The sequence below is a fragment of the Notolepis coatsorum genome (assembly GCF_963971535.1).
Source record: "Notolepis coatsorum genome assembly, chromosome: 2".
In the NCBI taxonomy this organism is placed as follows: domain Eukaryota; kingdom Metazoa; phylum Chordata; class Actinopteri; order Aulopiformes; family Paralepididae; genus Notolepis; species Notolepis coatsorum.
In genome coordinates, this window is record NC_140166.1 from 86,184,184 (window position 1) to 86,211,237 (window position 27,054).

Consider the following 27,054-nt stretch of genomic DNA (forward strand, 5'->3'; position numbering starts at 1 on the left):
ACAGTATCTACAGCACCATTCTGACTCCTACAGTATCTACACACAGTACCATTCTGACTCCTACAGTATCTACAGCACCATTCTGACTCCTACAGTATCTACAGTACCATTCTGACTCCTACAGTATCTACAGTACCATTCTGACTCCTACAGTAAGTACAGTATCATTCTGACTCCTACAGTATCTACACCACCATTCTGACTCCTACAGTGTCTACAGTACCATTCTGACTCCTACAGTATCTACAGTACCATTCTGACTCCTACAGTAAGTACAGTACCATTCTGACTCCTACAGTATCTACACACAGTATCATTCTGACTCCTACAGTATCTACACCACCATTCTGACTCCTACAGTAAGTACAGTATCATTCTGACTCCTACAGTAAGTACAGTACCATTCTGACTCCTACAGTACCATTCTGACTCCTACAGTAAGTACAGTACCATTCTGACTCCTACAGTATCTACAGTACCATTCTGACTCCTACAGTAAGTACAGTACCATTCTGACTCCCTACAGTATATACAGTACCATTCTGACTCCTACAGTAAGTACAGTACCATTCTGACTCCTACAGTATCTACAGTACCATTCTGACTCCTACAGTATCTACAGTACCATTCTGACTCCTACAGTACCATTCTGACTCCTACAGTATCTACAGTACCATTCTGACTCCTACAGTACCATTCTGACTCCTACAGTACCATTCTGACTCCTACAGTAAGTACAGTACCATTCTGACTCCTACAGTATCCACAGTACCATTCTGACTCCTACAGTATCTACAGTACCATTCTGACTCCTACAGTATCTACAGTACCATTCTGACTCCTACAGTATCTACAGTACCATTCTGACTCCCTACAGTATCTACACACAGTATCATTCTGACTCCTACAGTATCTACAGTACCATTCTGACTCCTACAGTATCTACAGTATCATTCTGACTCCTACAGTATCTACAGTACCATTCTGACTCCTACAGTATCTACAGTATCATTCTGACTCCTACAGTATCTACAGTACCATTCTGACTCCTACAGTATCTACAGTACCATTCTGACTCCTACAGTATCTACAGTATCATTCTGACTCCTATAGTATCTACAGTACCATTCTGACTCCTACAGTATCTACAGTATCATTCTGACTCCTACAGTATCTACAGTACCATTCTGACTCCTACAGTATCTACAGTATCATTCTGACTCCTACAGTATCTACAGTACCATTCTGACTCCTACAGTATCTACAGTACCATTCTGACTCCTACAGTATCTACAGTATCATTCTGACTCCTATAGTATCTACAGTACCATTCTGACTCCCTACAGTATCTACACACAGTATCATTCTGACTCCTACAGTATCTACAGTACCATTCTGACTCCTACAGTATCTACAGTATCATTCTGACTCCTACAGTATCTACAGTACCATTCTGACTCCTACAGTATCTACAGTATCATTCTGACTCCTACAGTATCTACAGTACCATTCTGACTCCTACAGTATCTACAGTACCATTCTGACTCCTACAGTATCTACAGTATCATTCTGACTCCTATAGTATCTACAGTACCATTCTGACTCCTACAGTATCTACAGTACCATTCTGACTCCTACAGTATCTACAGTACCATTCTGACTCCTACAGTATCTACAGTATCATTCTGACTCCTACAGTATCTACAGTACCATTCTGACTCCTACAGTATCTACAGTATCATTCTGACTCCTATAGTATCTACAGTACCATTCTGACTCCTACAGTATCTACAGTACCATTCTGACTCCTACAGTATCTACAGTATCATTCTGACTCCTATAGTATCTACAGTACCATTCTGACTCCTACAGTATCTACAGTACCATTCTGACTCCTACAGTATCTACAGTACCATTCTGACTCCTACAGTATCTACAGTATCATTCTGACTCCTACAGTATCTACAGTACCATTCTGACTCCTACAGTATCTACAGTATCATTCTGACTCCTATAGTATCTACAGTACCATTCTGACTCCTACAGTATCTACAGTACCATTCTGACTCCTACAGTATCTACACACAGTATCATTCTGACTCCTACAGTATCTACACACAGTATCATTCTGACTCCTTCAGTATCTACACACAGTACCATTCTGACTCCTACAGTATCTACACACAGTACCATTCTGACTCCTTCAGTATCTACACACAGTACCATTCTGACTCCTACAGTATCTACACACAGTACCATTCTGACTCCTTCAGTATCTACACACAGTATCATTCTGACTCCTACAGTATCTACACACAGTACCATTCTGACTCCTTCAGTATCTACACACAGTATCATTCTGACTCCTTCAGTATCTACAGTATCATTCTGACTCCTTCAGTATCTACAGTATCATTCTGACTCCTTCAGTATCTACACACAGTACCATTCTGACTCCTTCAGTATCTACACACAGTATCATTCTGACTCCTTCAGTATCTACACACAGTATCATTCTGACTCCTTCAGTATCTACACACAGTATCATTCTGACTCCTACAGTATCTACAGTACCATTCTGACTCCTTCAGTATCTACAGTATCATTCTGACTCCTTCAGTATCTACACACAGTATCATTCTGACTCCTTCAGTATCTACAGTACCATTCTGACTCCTACAGTATCTACACACAGTATCATTCTGACTCCTACAGTATCTACACACAGTATCATTCTGACTCCTACAGTATCTACACACAGTATCATTCTGACTCCTACAGTATCTACACACAGTATCATTCTGACTCCTACAGTATTTACAGTACCATTCTGACTCCTACAGTATCTACAGTACCATTCTGACTCCTACAGTATCTACACACAGTATCATTCTGACTCCTACAGTATCTACAGTACCATTCTGACTCCTACAGTATCTACAGTATCATTCTGACTCCTTCAGTATCTACACACAGTATCATTCTGACTCCTACAGTATCTACAGTATCATTCTGACTCCTTCAGTATCTACACACAGTATCATTCTGACTCCTACAGTATCTACACACAGTACCATTCTGACTCATACAGTATCTACACACAGTATCATTCTGACTCCTACAGTATCTACAGTATCATTCTGACTCCTACAGTATCTACAGTACCATTCTGACTCCTACAGTATCTACACACAGTATCATTCTGACTCCTACAGTATCTACAGTACCATTCTGACTCCTACAGTATCTACACACAGTATCATTCTGACTCCTACAGTATCTACACACAGTACCATTCTGACTCCTACAGTATCTACACACAGTACCATTCTGACTCCTTCAGTATCTACAGTATCATTCTGACTCCCTACAGTATCTACACACAGTACCATTCTGACTCCTTCAGTATCTACAGTATCATTCTGACTCCTACAGTATCTACACACAGTACCATTCTGACTCCTTCAGTATCTACAGTATCATTCTGACTCCTTCAGTATCTACAGTACCATTCTGACTCCTACAGTATCTACAGTATCATTCTGACTCCCTACAGTATCTACAGTACCATTCTGACTCCTACAGTATCTACAGTACCATTCTGACTCCTACAGTATCTACAGTACCATTCTGACTCCTACAGTATCTACAGTACCATTCTGACTCCTACAGTATCTACAGTATCATTCTGACTCCTACAGTATCTACACACAGTATCATTCTGACTCCTTCAGTATCTACACACAGTACCATTCTGACTCCTACAGTATCTACAGTATCATTCTGACTCCTACAGTATCTACAGTACCATTCTGACTCCTACAGTATCTACAGTACCATTCTGACTCCTACAGTATCTACAGTATCATTCTGACTCCTATAGTATCTACAGTACCATTCTGACTCCTACAGTATCTACAGTACCATTCTGACTCCTACAGTATCTACAGTACCATTCTGACTCCTACAGTATCTACAGTATCATTCTGACTCCTACAGTATCTACAGTACCATTCTGACTCCTACAGTATCTACAGTATCATTCTGACTCCTATAGTATCTACAGTACCATTCTGACTCCTACAGTATCTACAGTACCATTCTGACTCCTACAGTATCTACAGTATCATTCTGACTCCTATAGTATCTACAGTACCATTCTGACTCCTACAGTATCTACAGTACCATTCTGACTCCTACAGTATCTACAGTACCATTCTGACTCCTACAGTATCTACAGTATCATTCTGACTCCTACAGTATCTACAGTACCATTCTGACTCCTACAGTATCTACAGTATCATTCTGACTCCTATAGTATCTACAGTACCATTCTGACTCCTACAGTATCTACAGTACCATTCTGACTCCTACAGTATCTACACACAGTATCATTCTGACTCCTACAGTATCTACACACAGTATCATTCTGACTCCTTCAGTATCTACACACAGTACCATTCTGACTCCTACAGTATCTACACACAGTACCATTCTGACTCCTTCAGTATCTACACACAGTACCATTCTGACTCCTACAGTATCTACACACAGTACCATTCTGACTCCTTCAGTATCTACACACAGTATCATTCTGACTCCTACAGTATCTACACACAGTACCATTCTGACTCCTTCAGTATCTACACACAGTATCATTCTGACTCCTTCAGTATCTACAGTATCATTCTGACTCCTTCAGTATCTACAGTATCATTCTGACTCCTTCAGTATCTACACACAGTACCATTCTGACTCCTTCAGTATCTACACACAGTATCATTCTGACTCCTTCAGTATCTACACACAGTATCATTCTGACTCCTTCAGTATCTACACACAGTATCATTCTGACTCCTACAGTATCTACAGTACCATTCTGACTCCTTCAGTATCTACAGTATCATTCTGACTCCTTCAGTATCTACACACAGTATCATTCTGACTCCTTCAGTATCTACAGTACCATTCTGACTCCTACAGTATCTACACACAGTATCATTCTGACTCCTACAGTATCTACACACAGTATCATTCTGACTCCTACAGTATCTACACACAGTATCATTCTGACTCCTACAGTATCTACACACAGTATCATTCTGACTCCTACAGTATTTACAGTACCATTCTGACTCCTACAGTATCTACAGTACCATTCTGACTCCTACAGTATCTACACACAGTATCATTCTGACTCCTACAGTATCTACAGTACCATTCTGACTCCTACAGTATCTACAGTATCATTCTGACTCCTTCAGTATCTACACACAGTATCATTCTGACTCCTACAGTATCTACAGTATCATTCTGACTCCTTCAGTATCTACACACAGTATCATTCTGACTCCTACAGTATCTACACACAGTACCATTCTGACTCATACAGTATCTACACACAGTATCATTCTGACTCCTACAGTATCTACAGTATCATTCTGACTCCTACAGTATCTACAGTACCATTCTGACTCCTACAGTATCTACACACAGTATCATTCTGACTCCTACAGTATCTACAGTACCATTCTGACTCCTACAGTATCTACACACAGTATCATTCTGACTCCTACAGTATCTACACACAGTACCATTCTGACTCCTACAGTATCTACACACAGTACCATTCTGACTCCTTCAGTATCTACAGTATCATTCTGACTCCCTACAGTATCTACACACAGTACCATTCTGACTCCTTCAGTATCTACAGTATCATTCTGACTCCTACAGTATCTACACACAGTACCATTCTGACTCCTTCAGTATCTACAGTATCATTCTGACTCCTTCAGTATCTACAGTACCATTCTGACTCCTACAGTATCTACAGTATCATTCTGACTCCCTACAGTATCTACAGTACCATTCTGACTCCTACAGTATCTACAGTACCATTCTGACTCCTACAGTATCTACAGTACCATTCTGACTCCTACAGTATCTACAGTACCATTCTGACTCCTACAGTATCTACAGTATCATTCTGACTCCTACAGTATCTACACACAGTATCATTCTGACTCCTTCAGTATCTACACACAGTACCATTCTGACTCCTACAGTATCTACAGTATCATTCTGACTCCTTCAGTATCTACACACAGTACCATTCTGACTCCTACAGTATCTACACACAGTACCATTCTGACTCCTACAGTATCTACAGTATCATTCTGACTCCTTCAGTATCTACACACAGTACCATTCTGACTCCTTCAGTATCTACAGTACCATTCTGACTCCTACAGTACCATTCTGACTCCTACAGTATCTACAGTACCATTCTGACTCCTACAGTATCTACAGTACCATTCTGACTCCTACAGTATCTACAGTATCATTCTGACTCCTACAGTATCTACAGTACCATTCTGACTCCTACATTATCTACAGTACCATTCTGACTCCTACAGTACCATTCTGACTCCTACAGTAAGTACAGTACCATTCTGACTCCTTCAGTATCTACAGTACCACTCTGACTCCTACAGTACCATTCTGACTCCTACAGCACCATTCTGACTCCTACAGTAAGTACAGTACCATTCTGACTCCTTCAGTATCTACAGTACCATTCTGACTCCTACAGTATCTACAGTATCATTCTGACTCCTACAGTATCTACACACAGTATCATTCTGACTCCTACAGTATCTACAGTACCATTCTGACTCCTACAGTATCTACAGTATCATTCTGACTCCTACAGTATCTACAGTATCATTCTGACTCCTACAGTATCTACAGTACCATTCTGACTCCTACAGTATCTACACACAGTATCATTCTGACTCCTTCAGTATCTACAGTACCATTCTGACTCCTACAGTATCTACAGTATCATTCTGACTCCTTCAGTATCTACAGTACCATTCTGACTCCTACAGTATCTACAGTACCATTCTGACTCCTACAGTATCTACACACAGTATCATTCTGACTCCTACAGTATCTACACACAGTATCATTCTGACTCCTTCAGTATCTACACACAGTACCATTCTGACTCCTACAGTATCTACACACAGTATCATTCTGACTCCTTCAGTATCTACACACAGTACCATTCTGACTCCTACAGTATCTACACACAGTATCATTCTGACTCCTACAGTATCTACAGTACCATTCTGACTCCTTCAGTATCTACACACAGTATCATTCTGACTCCTTCAGTATCTACACACAGTATCATTCTGACTCCTTCAGTATCTACACACAGTATCATTCTGACTCCTTCAGTATCTACAGTATCATTCTGACTCCTTCAGTATCTACACACAGTACCATTCTGACTCCTTCAGTATCTACACACAGTATCATTCTGACTCCTTCAGTATCTACACACAGTATCATTCTGACTCCTACAGTATCTACAGTACCATTCTGACTCCTTCAGTATCTACAGTATCATTCTGACTCCTTCAGTATCTACACACAGTATCATTCTGACTCCTACAGTATCTACAGCACCATTCTGACTCCTACAGTATCTACACACAGTATCATTCTGACTCCTACAGTATCTACACACAGTATCATTCTGACTCCTACAGTATCTACACACAGTATCATTCTGACTCCTACAGTATCTACAGTACCATTCTGACTCCTTCAGTATCTACACACAGTATCATTCTGACTCCTTCAGTATCTACAGTATCATTCTGACTCCTTCAGTATCTACACACAGTATCATTCTGACTCCTTCAGTATCTACAGTACCATTCTGACTCCTACAGTATCTACAGTACCATTCTGACTCCTTCAGTATCTACACACAGTATCATTCTGACTCCTACAGTATCTACAGTATCATTCTGACTCCTTCAGTATCTACACACAGTATCATTCTGACTCCTACAGTATCTACACACAGTACCATTCTGACTCCTACAGTATCTACACACAGTATCATTCTGACTCCTACAGTATCTACAGTATCATTCTGACTCCTACAGTATCTACAGTACCATTCTGACTCCTACAGTATCTACACACAGTATCATTCTGACTCCTACAGTATCTACAGTACCATTCTGACTCCTACAGTATCTACACACAGTACCATTCTGACTCCTACAGTATCTACAGTACCATTCTGACTCCTACAGTAAGTACAGTACCATTCTGACTCCCTACAGTATCTACAGTACCATTCTGACTCCTACAGTATCTACAGTATCATTCTGACTCCCTACAGTATCTACAGTACCATTCTGACTCTTACAGTATCTACAGTATCATTCTGACTCCCTACAGTCTCTACACCATTCTGACTCCTACAGTATCTACAGTACCATTCTGACTCCTACAGTATCTACAGTACCATTCTGACTCCTACAGTATCTACAGTACCATTCTGACTCCTACAGTATCTACAGTATCATTCTGACTCCTACAGTATCTACAGTATCATTCTGACTCCCTACAGTATCTACAGTACCATTCTGACTCTTACAGTATCTACAGTACCATTCTGACTCCTACAGTATCTACAGCACCATTCTGACTCCTACAGTATCTACAGTATCATTCTGACTCCTTCAGTATCTACAGTACCATTCTGACTCCTTCAGTATCTACACACAGTACCATTCTGACTCCTTCAGTATCTACAGTACCATTCTGACTCCTTCAGTATCTACAGTACCATTCTGACTCCTTCAGTATCTACACACAGTATCATTCTGACTCCAGTATCTAACACAGTATCATTCCTGACTCGTACAGTAACTACACCGATATTCTGACCTACAGTATCTACATTAACCATTCTGACTCCTACAGTATCTACACTCAGTATTCATTCTGACTCCTATCAGTATCTACACAGTATCATTCTGACTCCTTCAGTATCTACACACAGTATCATTCTGACTCCTACAGTATCTACACACAGTATCATTCTGACTCCTTCAGTATCTACACACAGTATCATTCTGACTCCTTCAGTATCTACAGTATCATTCTGACTCCTACAGTATCTACACACAGTACCATTCTGACTCCCTACAGTATCTACACACAGTACCATTCTGACTCCTACAGTATCTACACACAGTATCATTCTGACTCCTACAGTATCTACACACAGTACCATTCTGACTCCTACAGTATCTACACACAGTACCATTCTGACTCCTACAGTATCTACACACAGTATCATTCTGACTCCTTCAGTATCTACACACAGTATCATTCTGACTCCTTCAGTATCTACACACAGTATCATTCTGACTCCTACAGTATCTACACACAGTACCATTCTGACTCCTACAGTATCTACAGTACCATTCTGACTCCTACAGTATCTACACACAGTACCATTCTGACTCCTTCAGTATCTACACACAGTATCATTCTGACTCCTACAGTATCTACACACAGTACCATTCTGACTCCTACAGTATCTACAGTATCATTCTGACTCCTATAGTATCTACAGTACAATTCTGACTCCTACAGTATCTACAGTACCATTCTGACTCCTACAGTATCTACAGTACCATTCTGACTCCTACAGTAAGTACAGTACCATTCTGACTCCTACAGTATCTACAGCACCATTCTGACTCCTACAGTATCTACACACAGTACCATTCTGACTCCTACAGTATCTACAGCACCATTCTGACTCCTACAGTATCTACAGTACCATTCTGACTCCTACAGTATCTACAGTACCATTCTGACGCCTACAGTAAGTACAGTATCATTCTGACTCCTACAGTATCTACACCACCATTCTGACTCCTACAGTATCTACAGTACCATTCTGACTCCTACAGTATCTACAGTACCATTCTGACTCCTACAGTAAGTACAGTACCATTCTGACTCCTACAGTATCTACACACAGTATCATTCTGACTCCTACAGTATCTACACCACCATTCTGACTCCTACAGTAAGTACAGTATCATTCTGACTCCTACAGTAAGTACAGTACCATTCTGACTCCTACAGTACCATTCTGACTCCTACAGTAAGTACAGTACCATTCTGACTCCTACAGTATCTACAGTACCATTCTGACTCCTACAGTAAGTACAGTACCATTCTGACTCCCTACAGTATCTACAGTACCATTCTGACTCCTACAGTAAGTACAGTACCATTCTGACTCCTACAGTATCTACAGTACCATTCTGACTCCTACAGTATCTACAGTACCATTCTGACTCCTACAGTACCATTCTGACTCCTACAGTATCTACAGTACCATTCTGACTCCTACAGTACCATTCTGACTCCTACAGTACCATTCTGACTCCTACAGTAAGTACAGTACCATTCTGACTCCTACAGTATCCACAGTACCATTCTGACTCCTACAGTATCTACAGTACCATTCTGACTCCTACAGTATCTACAGTACCATTCTGACTCCTACAGTATCTACAGTACCATTCTGACTCCCTACAGTATCTACACACAGTATCATTCTGACTCCTACAGTATCTACAGTACCATTCTGACTCCTACAGTATCTACAGTATCATTCTGACTCCTACAGTATCTACAGTACCATTCTGACTCCTACAGTATCTACAGTATCATTCTGACTCCTACAGTATCTACAGTACCATTCTGACTCCTACAGTATCTACAGTACCATTCTGACTCCTACAGTATCTACAGTATCATTCTGACTCCTATAGTATCTACAGTACCATTCTGACTCCTACAGTATCTACAGTATCATTCTGACTCCTACAGTATCTACAGTACCATTCTGACTCCTACAGTATCTACAGTATCATTCTGACTCCTACAGTATCTACAGTACCATTCTGACTCCTACAGTATCTACAGTACCATTCTGACTCCTACAGTATCTACAGTATCATTCTGACTCCTATAGTATCTACAGTACCATTCTGACTCCCTACAGTATCTACACACAGTATCATTCTGACTCCTACAGTATCTACAGTACCATTCTGACTCCTACAGTATCTACAGTATCATTCTGACTCCTACAGTATCTACAGTACCATTCTGACTCCTACAGTATCTACAGTATCATTCTGACTCCTACAGTATCTACAGTACCATTCTGACTCCTACAGTATCTACAGTACCATTCTGACTCCTACAGTATCTACAGTATCATTCTGACTCCTATAGTATCTACAGTACCATTCTGACTCCTACAGTATCTACAGTACCATTCTGACTCCTACAGTATCTACAGTACCATTCTGACTCCTACAGTATCTACAGTATCATTCTGACTCCTACAGTATCTACAGTACCATTCTGACTCCTACAGTATCTACAGTATCATTCTGACTCCTATAGTATCTACAGTACCATTCTGACTCCTACAGTATCTACAGTACCATTCTGACTCCTACAGTATCTACAGTATCATTCTGACTCCTATAGTATCTACAGTACCATTCTGACTCCTACAGTATCTACAGTACCATTCTGACTCCTACAGTATCTACAGTACCATTCTGACTCCTACAGTATCTACAGTATCATTCTGACTCCTACAGTATCTACAGTACCATTCTGACTCCTACAGTATCTACAGTATCATTCTGACTCCTATAGTATCTACAGTACCATTCTGACTCCTACAGTATCTACAGTACCATTCTGACTCCTACAGTATCTACACACAGTATCATTCTGACTCCTACAGTATCTACACACAGTATCATTCTGACTCCTTCAGTATCTACACACAGTACCATTCTGACTCCTACAGTATCTACACACAGTACCATTCTGACTCCTTCAGTATCTACACACAGTACCATTCTGACTCCTACAGTATCTACACACAGTACCATTCTGACTCCTTCAGTATCTACACACAGTATCATTCTGACTCCTACAGTATCTACACACAGTACCATTCTGACTCCTTCAGTATCTACACACAGTATCATTCTGACTCCTTCAGTATCTACAGTATCATTCTGACTCCTTCAGTATCTACAGTATCATTCTGACTCCTTCAGTATCTACACACAGTACCATTCTGACTCCTTCTGTATCTACACACAGTATCATTCTGACTCCTTCAGTATCTACACACAGTATCATTCTGACTCCTTCAGTATCTACACACAGTATCATTCTGACTCCTACAGTATCTACAGTACCATTCTGACTCCTTCAGTATCTACAGTATCATTCTGACTCCTTCAGTATCTACACACAGTATCATTCTGACTCCTTCAGTATCTACAGTACCATTCTGACTCCTACAGTATCTACACACAGTATCATTCTGACTCCTACAGTATCTACACACAGTATCATTCTGACTCCTACAGTATCTACACACAGTACTGTATCATTCTGACTCCTACAGTATCTACACACAGTATCATTCTGACTCCTACAGTATTTACAGTACCATTCTGACTCCTACAGTATCTACAGTACCATTCTGACTCCTACAGTATCTACACACAGTATCATTCTGACTCCTACAGTATCTACAGTACCATTCTGACTCCTACAGTATCTACAGTATCATTCTGACTCCTTCAGTATCTACACACAGTATCATTCTGACTCCTACAGTATCTACAGTATCATTCTGACTCCTTCAGTATCTACACACAGTATCATTCTGACTCCTACAGTATCTACACACAGTACCATTCTGACTCATACAGTATCTACACACAGTATCATTCTGACTCCTACAGTATCTACAGTATCATTCTGACTCCTACAGTATCTACAGTACCATTCTGACTCCTACAGTATCTACACACAGTATCATTCTGACTCCTACAGTATCTACAGTACCATTCTGACTCCTACAGTATCTACACACAGTATCATTCTGACTCCTACAGTATCTACACACAGTACCATTCTGACTCCTACAGTATCTACACACAGTACCATTCTGACTCCTTCAGTATCTACAGTATCATTCTGACTCCCTACAGTATCTACACACAGTACCATTCTGACTCCTTCAGTATCTACAGTATCATTCTGACTCCTACAGTATCTACACACAGTACCATTCTGACTCCTTCAGTATCTACAGTATCATTCTGACTCCTTCAGTATCTACAGTACCATTCTGACTCCTACAGTATCTACAGTATCATTCTGACTCCCTACAGTATCTACAGTACCATTCTGACTCCTACAGTATCTACAGTACCATTCTGACTCCTACAGTATCTACAGTACCATTCTGACTCCTACAGTATCTACAGTACCATTCTGACTCCTACAGTATCTACAGTATCATTCTGACTCCTACAGTATCTACACACAGTATCATTCTGACTCCTTCAGTATCTACACACAGTACCATTCTGACTCCTACAGTATCTACAGTATCATTCTGACTCCTTCAGTATCTACACACAGTACCATTCTGACTCCTACAGTATCTACACACAGTACCATTCTGACTCCTACAGTATCTACAGTATCATTCTGACTCCTTCAGTATCTACACACAGTACCATTCTGACTCCTTCAGTATCTACAGTACCATTCTGACTCCTACAGTACCATTCTGACTCCTACAGTATCTACAGTACCATTCTGACTCCTACAGTATCTACAGTACCATTCTGACTCCTACAGTATCTACAGTATCATTCTGACTCCTACAGTATCTACAGTACCATTCTGACTCCTACATTATCTACAGTACCATTCTGACTCCTACAGTACCATTCTGACTCCTACAGTAAGTACAGTACCATTCTGACTCCTTCAGTATCTACAGTACCACTCTGACTCCTACAGTACCATTCTGACTCCTACAGCACCATTCTGACTCCTACAGTAAGTACAGTACCATTCTGACTCCTTCAGTATCTACAGTACCATTCTGACTCCTACAGTATCTACAGTATCATTCTGACTCCTACAGTATCTACACACAGTATCATTCTGACTCCTACAGTATCTACAGTACCATTCTGACTCCTACAGTATCTACAGTATCATTCTGACTCCTACAGTATCTACAGTATCATTCTGACTCCTACAGTATCTACAGTACCATTCTGACTCCTACAGTATCTACACACAGTATCATTCTGACTCCTTCAGTATCTACAGTACCATTCTGACTCCTACAGTATCTACAGTATCATTCTGACTCCTTCAGTATCTACAGTACCATTCTGACTCCTACAGTATCTACAGTACCATTCTGACTCCTACAGTATCTACACACAGTATCATTCTGACTCCTACAGTATCTACACACAGTATCATTCTGACTCCTTCAGTATCTACACACAGTACCATTCTGACTCCTACAGTATCTACACACAGTATCATTCTGACTCCTTCAGTATCTACACACAGTACCATTCTGACTCCTACAGTATCTACACACAGTATCATTCTGACTCCTACAGTATCTACAGTACCATTCTGACTCCTTCAGTATCTACACACAGTATCATTCTGACTCCTTCAGTATCTACACACAGTATCATTCTGACTCCTTCAGTATCTACACACAGTATCATTCTGACTCCTTCAGTATCTACAGTATCATTCTGACTCCTTCAGTATCTACACACAGTACCATTCTGACTCCTTCAGTATCTACACACAGTATCATTCTGACTCCTTCAGTATCTACACACAGTATCATTCTGACTCCTTCAGTATCTACACACAGTATCATTCTGACTCCTACAGTATCTACAGTACCATTCTGACTCCTTCAGTATCTACAGTATCATTCTGACTCCTTCAGTATCTACACACAGTATCATTCTGACTCCTACAGTATCTACAGCACCATTCTGACTCCTACAGTATCTACACACAGTATCATTCTGACTCCTACAGTATCTACACACAGTATCATTCTGACTCCTACAGTATCTACACACAGTATCATTCTGACTCCTACAGTATCTACAGTACCATTCTGACTCCTTCAGTATCTACACACAGTATCATTCTGACTCCTTCAGTATCTACAGTATCATTCTGACTCCTTCAGTATCTACACACAGTATCATTCTGACTCCTTCAGTATCTACAGTACCATTCTGACTCCTACAGTATCTACAGTACCATTCTGACTCCTTCAGTATCTACACACAGTATCATTCTGACTCCTACAGTATCTACAGTATCATTCTGACTCCTTCAGTATCTACACACAGTATCATTCTGACTCCTACAGTATCTACACACAGTACCATTCTGACTCCTACAGTATCTACACACAGTATCATTCTGACTCCTACAGTATCTACAGTATCATTCTGACTCCTACAGTATCTACAGTACCATTCTGACTCCTACAGTATCTACACACAGTATCATTCTGACTCCTACAGTATCTACAGTACCATTCTGACTCCTACAGTATCTACACACAGTACCATTCTGACTCCTACAGTATCTACAGTACCATTCTGACTCCTACAGTAAGTACAGTACCATTCTGACTCCCTACAGTATCTACAGTACCATTCTGACTCCTACAGTATCTACAGTATCATTCTGACTCCCTACAGTATCTACAGTACCATTCTGACTCCTACAGTATCTACAGTATCATTCTGACTCCCTACAGTCTCTACACCATTCTGACTCCTACAGTATCTACAGTACCATTCTGACTCCTACAGTATCTACAGTACCATTCTGACTCCTACAGTATCTACAGTACCATTCTGACTCCTACAGTATCTACAGTATCATTCTGACTCCTACAGTATCTACAGTATCATTCTGACTCCCTACAGTATCTACAGTACCATTCTGACTCCTACAGTATCTACAGTACCATTCTGACTCCTACAGTATCTACAGCACCATTCTGACTCCTACAGTATCTACAGTATCATTCTGACTCCTTCAGTATCTACAGTACCATTCTGACTCCTTCAGTATCTACACACAGTACCATTCTGACTCCTTCAGTATCTACAGTACCATTCTGACTCCTTCAGTATCTACAGTACCATTCTGACTCCTTCAGTATCTACACACAGTATCATTCTGACTCCTACAGTATCTACACACAGTACCATTCTGACTCCTTCAGTATCTACAGTATCATTCTGACTCCTACAGTATCTACACACAGTACCATTCTGACTCCTACAGTATCTACACACAGTACCATTCTGACTCCTACATTATCTACAGTACCATTCTGACTCCTACAGTACCATTCTGACTCCTACAGTAAGTACAGTACCATTCTGACTCCTTCAGTATCTACAGTACCATTCTGACTCCTACATTATCTACAGTACCATTCTGACTCCTACAGCACCATTCTGACTCCTACAGTAAGTACAGTACCATTCTGACTCCTTCAGTATCTACAGTACCATTCTGACTCCTACAGTATCTACAGTACCATTCTGACTCCTACAGTACCATTCTGACTCCTACAGTATCTACACACAGTATCATTCTGACTCCTTCAGTATCTACACACAGTATCATTCTGACTCCTTCAGTATCTACAGTACCATTCTCAAGTTTCTTTAAGTTTCTTTAATAGTTGTCATACAGAAGTACAGAATACTTTTGTACAAAATGCTTCTTACTGTTGTGCTCCAGAGACTGTGCATGACAAGGTAAGTATGAAATAAAAACATAGTAAAAATTAGAAGTAAAAAAAGAGGTCACAGTGTTCAGTTTAGACATATGTACAATGTTCGTAGACGTAGTTACCATACAATATACAATACTGTGCAGTGTACTAATATACAATACTATATAGTGCAAGGCATAAATGGACGAGGTGCAGTTTAGGTACAATTCACAGTAGGTGTACGAGTTGTAGTGCAAATCCTTTATCAATAAATATAAAGTGTAAGTGTAAGTTCTGACTCCTACAGTATCTACACACAGTATCATTCTGACTCCTACAGTATCTACACACAGTATCATTCTGACTCCTTCAGTATCTACAGTACCATTCTGACTCCTACAGTATCTACAGTACCATTCTGACTCCTACAGTATCTACAGTATCATTCTGACTCCTACAGTATCTACAGTACCATTCTGACTCCTACAGTATCTACAGTATCATTCTGACTCCTTCAGTATCTACAGTACCATTCTGACTCCTACAGTACCATTCTGACTCCTACAGTATCTACAGTATCATTCTGACTCCTACAGTATCTACAGTACCATTCTGACTCCTACAGTATCTACACACAGTATCATTCTGACTCCTACAGTATCTACAGTACCATTCTGACTCCTACAGTATCTACACACAGTACCATTCTGACTCCTACAGTATCTACAGTACCATTCTGACTCCTACAGTAAGTACAGTACCATTCTGACTCCCTACAGTATCTACAGTACCATTCTGACTCCTACAGTATCTACAGTATCATTCTGACTCCCTACAGTATCTACAGTACCATTCTGACTCCTACAGTATCTACAGTATCATTCTGACTCCCTACAGTCTCTACACCATTCTGACTCCTACAGTATCTACAGTACCATTCTGACTCCTACAGTATCTACAGTACCATTCTGACTCCTACAGTATCTACAGTACCATTCTGACTCCTACAGTATCTACAGTATCATTCTGACTCCTACAGTATCTACAGTATCATTCTGACTCCCTACAGTATCTACAGTACCATTCTGACTCCTACAGTATCTACAGTACCATTCTGACTCCTACAGTATCTACAGCACCATTCTGACTCCTACAGTATCTACAGTATCATTCTGACTCCTTCAGTATCTACAGTACCATTCTGACTCCTTCAGTATCTACACACAGTACCATTCTGACTCCTTCAGTATCTACAGTACCATTCTGACTCCTTCAGTATCTACAGTACCATTCTGACTCCTTCAGTATCTACACACAGTATCATTCTGACTCCTACAGTATCTACACACAGTACCATTCTGACTCCTTCAGTATCTACAGTATCATTCTGACTCCTACAGTATCTACACACAGTACCATTCTGACTCCTACAGTATCTACACACAGTACCATTCTGACTCCTACATTATCTACAGTACCATTCTGACTCCTACAGTACCATTCTGACTCCTACAGTAAGTACAGTACCATTCTGACTCCTTCAGTATCTACAGTACCATTCTGACTCCTACATTATCTACAGTACCATTCTGACTCCTACAGCACCATTCTGACTCCTACAGTAAGTACAGTACCATTCTGACTCCTTCAGTATCTACAGTACCATTCTGACTCCTACAGTATCTACAGTACCATTCTGACTCCTACAGTACCATTCTGACTCCTACAGTATCTACACACAGTATCATTCTGACTCCTTCAGTATCTACACACAGTATCATTCTGACTCCTTCAGTATCTACAGTACCATTCTCAAGTTTCTTTAAGTTTCTTTAATAGTTGTCATACAGAAGTACAGAATACTTTTGTACAAAATGCTTCTTACTGTTGTGCTCCAGAGACTGTGCATGACAAGGTAAGTATGAAATAAAAACATAGTAAAAATTAGAAGTAAAAAAAGAGGTCACAGTGTTCAGTTTAGACATATGTACAATGTTCGTAGACGTAGTTACCATACAATATACAATACTGTGCAGTGTACTAATATACAATACTATATAGTGCAAGGCATAAATGGACGAGGTGCAGTTTAGGTACAATTCACAGTAGGTGTACGAGTTGTAGTGCAAATCCTTTATCAATAAATATAAAGTGTAAGTGTAAGTTCTGACTCCTACAGTATCTACACACAGTATCATTCTGACTCCTACAGTATCTACACACAGTATCATTCTGACTCCTTCAGTATCTACAGTACCATTCTGACTCCTACAGTATCTACAGTACCATTCTGACTCCTACAGTATCTACAGTATCATTCTGACTCCTACAGTATCTACAGTACCATTCTGACTCCTACAGTATCTACAGTATCATTCTGACTCCTTCAGTATCTACAGTACCATTCTGACTCCTACAGTACCATTCTGACTCCTACAGTATCTACAGTACCATTCTGACTCCTACAGTATCTACAGTACCATTCTGACTCCTACAGTATCTACAGTACCATTCTGACTCCTACAGTATCTACAGTATCATTCTGACTCCTACAGTATCTACAGTACCATTCTGACTCCTACAGTATCTACAGTATCATTCTGACTCCTACAGTATCTACACACAGTATCATTCTGACTCCTACAGTATCTACACCACCATTCTGACTCCTACAGTAAGTACAGTATCATTCTGACTCCTTCAGTATCTACAGCACCATTCTGACTCCTACAGTATCTACACACAGTATCATTCTGACTCCTTCAGTATCTACACACAGTATCATTCTGACTCCTTCAGTATCTACACACAGTACCATTCTGACTCCTACAGTATCTACAGTATCATTCTGACTTATACAGTATCTACAGTACCATTCTGACTCCTACAGTATCTACACACAGTATCATTCTGACTCCTTCAGTATCTACAGTACCATTCTGACTCCTACAGTATCTACACACAGTATCATTCTGACTCCTACAGTATCTACAGCACCATTCTGACTCCTACAGTATCTACAGTACCATTCTGACTCCTACAGTAAGTACAGTACCATTCTGACTCCTACAGTATCTACAGCACCATTCTGACTCCTACAGTATCTACACACAGTATCATTCTGACTCCTTCAGTATCTACAGTACCATTCTGACTCCAGCAGTACCATTCCATCTTATTTCTGTCACCTACCCAGTAAAATGTTGAATGGGGAAGTAAAATGGAGAGATCGTTGAGCCTTGTCGGAGGTCTACATTCATTATTCTAGTTCTAGACGTGTTGCTTTTGTCTCTCCTGTGTGAGCGAGCACCAAGCCAAACTCCTTTCATGTGTAAATGTCCTTGGAGAATAAACCCTTAGGAGGGACACGTTAAAATGTAACATTCTAAACCTGTACAGGCTCCAACATTCATAACACATTCATCACAGCCAGGCATTGTTCACTGCACACAAATGTAAACAAAGGGACATACAGCAGGTGTCCCTTTTTCTGCTGACATCCGGTATGTCGTGCTGGCCGAAAGCCAAACGTGGATACATCTCAAGACGTCCTGTTTGACTGACAACTCTGTCCTTCCCAGGAATGTTCAGTGCAACATTCCCCCCCGGATATTGAGAGGACGCTGGCATGTTTATCGCCGCTTCTCACTCTGTGGAAATGTCTGTTTTTCTGTGTGTAATCAATGCCTACTTTTACCGCAAGTAGCAAGGATTTATTATCTAATCTAATCTTCTGTCCCCTAGGACCTACTGGGGAAGGACATCCTGGACTTCTGTCACCCAGAGGACCAGAGCCACCTGAGAGAAAGCTTCCAACAGGTAACACTGGACTTCACTGACAACGGGTCTGCTAAGTGCTTCATGGGGTGTTCCTTTGTTCAGTGTATGAATGACTGGGCTGCCGTTGCCGTTGCCTCAGGAAACGGTCAAGTGAAAATCTAACCAAGGATCGTAAATGGAGGAGATGTCACTATCGTCATATTACATCATATCCTGCGAAAAAGTCTTTTATATTTACCAGTATTTCCAAGTTGGCAGTTTATATCTTTTCAAGACATGTCAATACCTACTCAGCTTTCTGTGTAGCTGATGATAAAAGTGTCAAGTTACCACATATTGGACCATGATAGGTTTGTTCAATGTGAAAAGGCGTTCTGGTGACAAGTTCACAAACAACCTTCGACAGATGACCTTCAGTTAATTAATGTGTGAGTGAGTTAGTGACACTGCCAGTCCGAGAGGTGCTTTGCCTCTATTAGTAACAACCAACCAACCAACCAACCAAGGAATACACTAAGTCACACTGGTTGTAGAGCTACTCCTTCCTGTCACCTAATAAAAGATGTATTTTCAATCACACACCACACAGCCTGGGGCTCAAGTCAGACCCTCACTATTATGGAGTTCTGGAGCGATGCATTGGTTCTCTACCGCTTTCCTGTCGCGGACCGTCAAATTGATGCACATTAGGCTGTGCTTCCCCATTTGACAGGATATTAGTTGTTAGATTCTGTATGATAATGGGGTTTCCCCAGAAGAGTTGTTAGGCCCGGCGGCATTAGTGCCTCTTTTCTGCCGACGCAGCGGTACTCTTGAGTCGACTGTCCTACCGAGACATGCGGCTGCGCTTGGACCTGAGGCTATTATCGACTTGCTGTAGCCGCTAACGTTAGCAGTCTCTTCTTGATCCCTGTCACGGCTCACTTCTAGTTGAATGCAATTAACACTTTAAGTGCCGAAAACGTGTTTAGGCGTCTTTCCTAGCCATGCTAAAGTTGCAGAGGACGCCCTAACTCGTCTTTAACACTTTGGCTGCCATGGGTTAAATTCATTATCAACCGTAGGTTGCCGGCTCTATTTGTCTATAGAGAAAGTCCCCTTCTTTGCAGGGCTATAACTTTTTAAATTCTATTGCTACATTGCCATTATTAGGGCCCATTCAAAGTCCTATATGTATTGTTCATTGTGTAGCAACGTTAAACTTTTTCATTCACATATTCATAGTAAAGTATGGTCTAATGTATAAGTATGTTTTCATCTCTTTCTGCAGCTTTCTCCAGAACGTGATCTATAGCCCCAAATACATTATATTGATGATGCAATACAGTTTTATGGCAATCAGCGCGATATAAAAAATTCCAACTAGACGTACTTCTAGAAGTTACTACACGTCATATGATGTTGACCGGATGGGCTAGGGGGCATTTGTAATTCCGTGGGCAGCGTTATACCAATCATCTAATGTGGGTCAAATGTTGATAATAGCAGTTAGTATCGAAGACTGTAACTTTACACGCTAAAACTCACCCCAGTCTCCGCGCGCCGTTGGGCGATCATCGTAGAGTAGACATTTTATCATTATGGGATGTAGATTTACCCGGTCCATCTCCAGCTTGTATAATGGTATATACGTCCAAATCATGTTGTTTATCGAGTTATTGGCAATCGATCGCTATGTAGTGTGACGAGCCAGAGTCCCGGGACATGTACCGAGTGCCCGGAAGTAATACGGCCGTCCAGCACAACCTCTACGGCACTTCCTGTTAAGCGATTGCGCCGATCGGCCACCAGATGGCGCTCCTGAACCGCCAGAGAGCTCAGTGGGTCCTCCTGGTGGATCTCAGGCCAGCGGAGGGGACATATGAATCCAATCCCAGATTTTTGAAATATTGATATCAAAGACGCTGTAAAGCGTCTTCGGCAACTTGAGCATGGCCGGGAATGACGTGTTTAAGCGTTTCCCGGTACCCAAAGTGTTAATATCAATATTTCAAAAATCTGTGATCGAAATCATATTTTTCCTCCGCAGCCCTGAGACACAGTGCTGGCCTCCTCTCAACCCTCTAGCGGTTCAAGAGCGCCATCTGGTGGCCGATCGGCAGAAGCGCCAAACAGGAAGTCATGTGGATGAAGTGCTGATCACCCATATTACTTCCGGCCACTCTATAGCTCCCGCGACTCCATCTTGAAACACTCGATAATAGATCGCTCGCCCTAACTCAATAAACAACGTTATTTGGACGTATATACTATTATACAACCTGGAAATGGACCGGGTATTTCGACATCCCATAATGGAAAACTGTCTACCCCACGCTGATCGCCCAACGGCCCGCGGAGACTGGGGTGAGTTTTAGCGTGTAGTATTACCGTGTTCGACACTAACTGCTATAATGAACATTTGACCCACATTAGATGAATGGTATAACGTTGCCCACGGAATTATAAACGATCCCCCGCCCATCCGGTCATCATCAGATGATACGTAGAAACTTCTAGAAGCATGTCCATTTGAAATTTTTCATCTGGCACCGATCGCTACCAAACTGTATTTGATCATCAATATAATGCATTTGGGGCTATAAATCACGTTCTGGAGAAAGCTGCAGAAAGAGATGAAAACATACTTATACTTTAGATCATATTTTAGTATGAATATGTGAATGAAAAAGTTTAACGTTCATACACCCTGAACAATACATATAGGACATTGAATGGGCCCTAATAATGGCAATCTAGCAATAGAATTTGAAAAGTTATAGCCCTGCAAAGAAGGGGAACTTCTCCATAGACAAATAGAGCTGGCAAGGGATGGTATATCATGAATTTAACCTTCGGCAGTTAAAGTGTTAAAGCTATTTTTTGTACGGGGACTCTCTGGAATACCTTCCAGGAGGCCAGACCCCATGGTGAGAACCACTGCAGTAATAAACCATAATAATAATAATAATAATAATAATAATAATAATAATAATAATAATAATAATAATAATAATAATAATAATAATAATAATAATAATAATAATAATAATTTAATAATTTAATAATAATAATAATAATAATTTGAATAATAATAATAATAATAATAATAATAATAATAATAATAATAATAATAATAATACATCAGGGTGATATGGTCGTGTCATCCATCCTGGTGACGGAGGACCAGGGTGATGTGGTGAAACAGGACATCATTATCAGTCGTGACACGACTCTGTGAGGCTGCAGATGTAAGTGTCTGGAGGCCGTCTGTCCTCTCTGTCACTCTGAGCCGCTGTAATGAGCAGACAGACGGCAAGGGGTGATGACAGCTCCAGATAAGAGAAGGAGAAGACAGGAGGAGAGGGGAGAGGAGAACAGAGAGGCCGTGGACAAGTAGAAGCTCCGGTAGCTCAGGGGGAGGGAGGAGGAAGGTGAGGACGGAAACTGAGAGGACAAGTCCTCTCCTTGAGGGCTGGATTAGGGCTCGGGCTGGTAGATGGATGCAAGATCTCTCCTAATGCAGAGACATTGATTATGCCGCGATCATTTCTGTGTAATGACCCCAAACTAATGGGCTATATTAGTTAGAATATAAGTCTATATTCTAAGTCAATGTTGTTCAGTGAAAGTAATCAATCAAACTGGCACTCAGTAATGAACAGGAAGCAGCATCAGCAGCAGTATCACACTGCAAAAGATATCCAGTAATGGAATCTCGTTTTGAGTCTTGAAATCCTGTTTTTCTTGTTAACCTCTTAAGCCCGGAGCCCTATTTTCTGAAAATCCACCTAAAATACACACGCAAAATATGCATGCTCTTGGTATTTAGGGACATCTATGGACCTCAGTGAATGTATTCCCAGTGTCAGAAATATTGTGTCTATTACTAGGCTTGCTTAAATTGTGATGAAACAAAGGAGAATATGAATTATGATTTTTCTTTGCATCTTTGACAGTGAATAACACCATGCTAAAAATGACCAGACATAAGAAACTGCCACTGAGCTCGTTCAGTACCTTCTTGAGATCACGTGTACAACAAATAGAAGGAAATGAATAAAGGGAAGATGATTAAACAGAAGGTTTCGTAGATACAGTACTGAAATCTCCCATCCGGACCAATGCAATTTGAAATATTATTATAGAATATAGAATAGCAGGCCTATAAATTACTTTATTATAGCCAATTCGCACATTTATGGATTGTGCCAAATCTTATCTTTCAAATGGCCGAGTTCAATTTGGATTTAGTATGACCAGGTGTGCATGAAGAACAGATAATGAAATCTACTGTATGTACAGTAGGTTTTTTATTCTTGCCAGAACTCCGCCATTTTTAAACTGATTTCAACTTGGATGGTTGCTAAATGCTCAAAATAGAGGAGACAAACTAACTGCGCTCCAATATACACATTTACATTTTGTCATTTAGCTGACACTTTTATCCAAAGCGACTTACAAGTTTTGTACAAGACAGCAGGAAGGGTACAACTCTATCAGCTGAGTAACAATGTTCATCAAAGTGTTGAGTGTTATAGTGTAGGTTAGTATATTAGGACAAGTGCATGACAGTAAGGTTAGTTAGGGTTAGAGTTTTTATTTTATTAAATTTTTTTATTTCAGATAATGATTGAAGAAGTGCGTCTTTAGTCTACGGCGAAAGATTGGACGGGTTTCGGCTGTCCTACCTGTGGTGGGAAGTTCGTTCCACCATTGTGGGGCAAGGACCGAGAATAGGCGACTTCTCTTTGATGACCCTCCCGGAGCTCGGATAGGAGTAGATCTGAGGCGGCCAGAAGATGCAGAGCGTAGGGGTCTTGAGGGTGTGTAGTTAGAGACCATTGACCAATATATGCCAATAACGTTCAGTTTTGTGGTATATAATCCAGAGTAATAAGAAAAATAAAAAATAATAATCAGGAAAAAATTAGCTTGCAAAACGCTAGAAGCCTTTGGGAAGTGTAGTTCTGAAAAATGCCAATGCTCATTGAAAGCTCTGGATGTCCTCTTCTCAAAATGACTACATTCACCGACGGCCGGTAATTCAAAATGGCCGATTTCCGCGATGACAACAACACGTTTATTATTATTTTTTAATCTATTTTTTCTCCCCCCCTTTTTTCCGTATTTTTCTCCCATCCCAATTTAGTCGTTATGCCAATTCCCTTCCTGGCCGTTGCGCACATTTGCCCCCTACTGTCAGCCTAGGGAGGGTGAAGACTACCACATGCCTTTCTCCGATACTTCCAGCCGCTTCTTTTCACCTGACAGCGAGGACTCTCACTGGGGGAATGTAACGCGTGGAAGGATCACACTATCTCCCCCAGATCCCTTCAGTGCTGAACAGGCGCCCCGACCGACCAGTAGGAGTCGCTGTTTACAATGACCAGGACACATACCCCACCGGCTTCCCACCCTGGTTGTGAGGTTGTAACAAGGAGGAGATGTGGTTGTGAGGTTGTAACGAGGAGAAGATGTGGTTGTGAGGTTGTAACGAGGAGAAGATGTGGTTGTGAGGTTGTAACGAGGAGGAGATGTGGTTGTGAGGTTGTAACAAGGAGGAGATGTGGTTGTGAGGTTGTAACGAGGAGGAGATGTGGTTGTGAGGTTGTAACGAGGAGAAGATGTGGTTGTGAGGTTGTAACGAGGAGGAGATGTGGTTGTGAGGTTGTAACGAGGAGGAGATGTGGTTGTGAGGTTGTAACGAGGAGGAGATGTGGTTGTGAGGTTGTAACGAGGAGGAGATGTGGTTGTGAGGTTGTAACGAGGAGAAGATGTGGTTGTGAGGTTGTAACGAGGAGGAGATGTGGTTGTGAGGTTGTAACGAGGAGGAGATGAGGTTGTGAGGTTGTAACGAGGAGGAGATGAGGTTGTGAGGTTGTAACGAGGAGAAGATGTGGTTGTGAGGTTGTAACGAGGAGAAGATGTGGTTGTGAGGTTGTAACGAGGAGGAGATGTGGTTGTGAGGTTGTAACGAGGAGGAGATGTGGTTGTGAGGTTGTAACGAGGAGAAGATGTGGTTGTGAGGTTGTAACGAGGAGGAGATGAGGTTGTGAGGTTGTAACAAGGAGGAGATGTGGTTGTGATGTGGTTGTGAGGTTGTAACGAGGAGGAGATGAGGTTGTGAGGTTGTAACGAGGAGGAGATCTGGTTGTGAGGTTGTAACGAGGAGGAGATGAGGTTGTGAGGTTGTAACGAGGAGGAGATGAGGTTGTGAGGTTGTAACAAGGAGGAGATGTGGTTGTGATGTGGTTGTGAGGTTGTAACGAGGAGGAGATGAGGTTGTGAGGTTGTAACGAGGAGGAGATCTGGTTGTGAGGTTGTAACGAGGAGGAGATGAGGTTGTGAGGTTGTAACGAGGAGGAGATGAGGTTGTGAGGTTGTAACGAGGAGGAGATGAGGTTGTGAGGTTGTAATGAGGAGGAGAGTTCATGCAGCAGCCGCGACAGCAGGAATGTTTTGCTTCACTGATAAAACGGATCATGTATCATCATGTTACTGTGCTGACGGTCTAGTGCTGAACTCTGCATGTTTCTCTGGCTCCATACACACATGGATGAACACAGACATAAATACACATCACACAACACATACGTACGCCATACACAATCCATACACAGACACGTGTGTGTGTGTGTGTGTGTGTGTGTGTGTGTGTGTGTGTGTGTGTGTGTGTGTGTATATATATATATATTGTGACAGACTCTGTGTTCTATTGAGCTGGCGCCAGATTGGAATGAATAAAATACACACGG

At 41.1% G+C, this 27,054-nt stretch overlaps 1 protein-coding gene across 3 annotated transcripts in view; it reads left to right on the forward strand.

Moving 5' to 3' along the window:
* arnt2 (aryl-hydrocarbon receptor nuclear translocator 2) overlaps window positions 1-27,054 on the forward strand; it is a 376,808-nt gene that overhangs the window by 258,849 nt on the left and 90,905 nt on the right. For all 3 annotated transcript variants that reach the window (XM_084307418.1, XM_084307419.1, XM_084307420.1), the window contains exon 11: window positions 20,282-20,356. In XM_084307418.1, coding sequence (XP_084163544.1) covers window positions 20,282-20,356 — 75 coding nt within the window. The remainder of the gene's footprint in view (window positions 1-20,281; window positions 20,357-27,054) is intronic.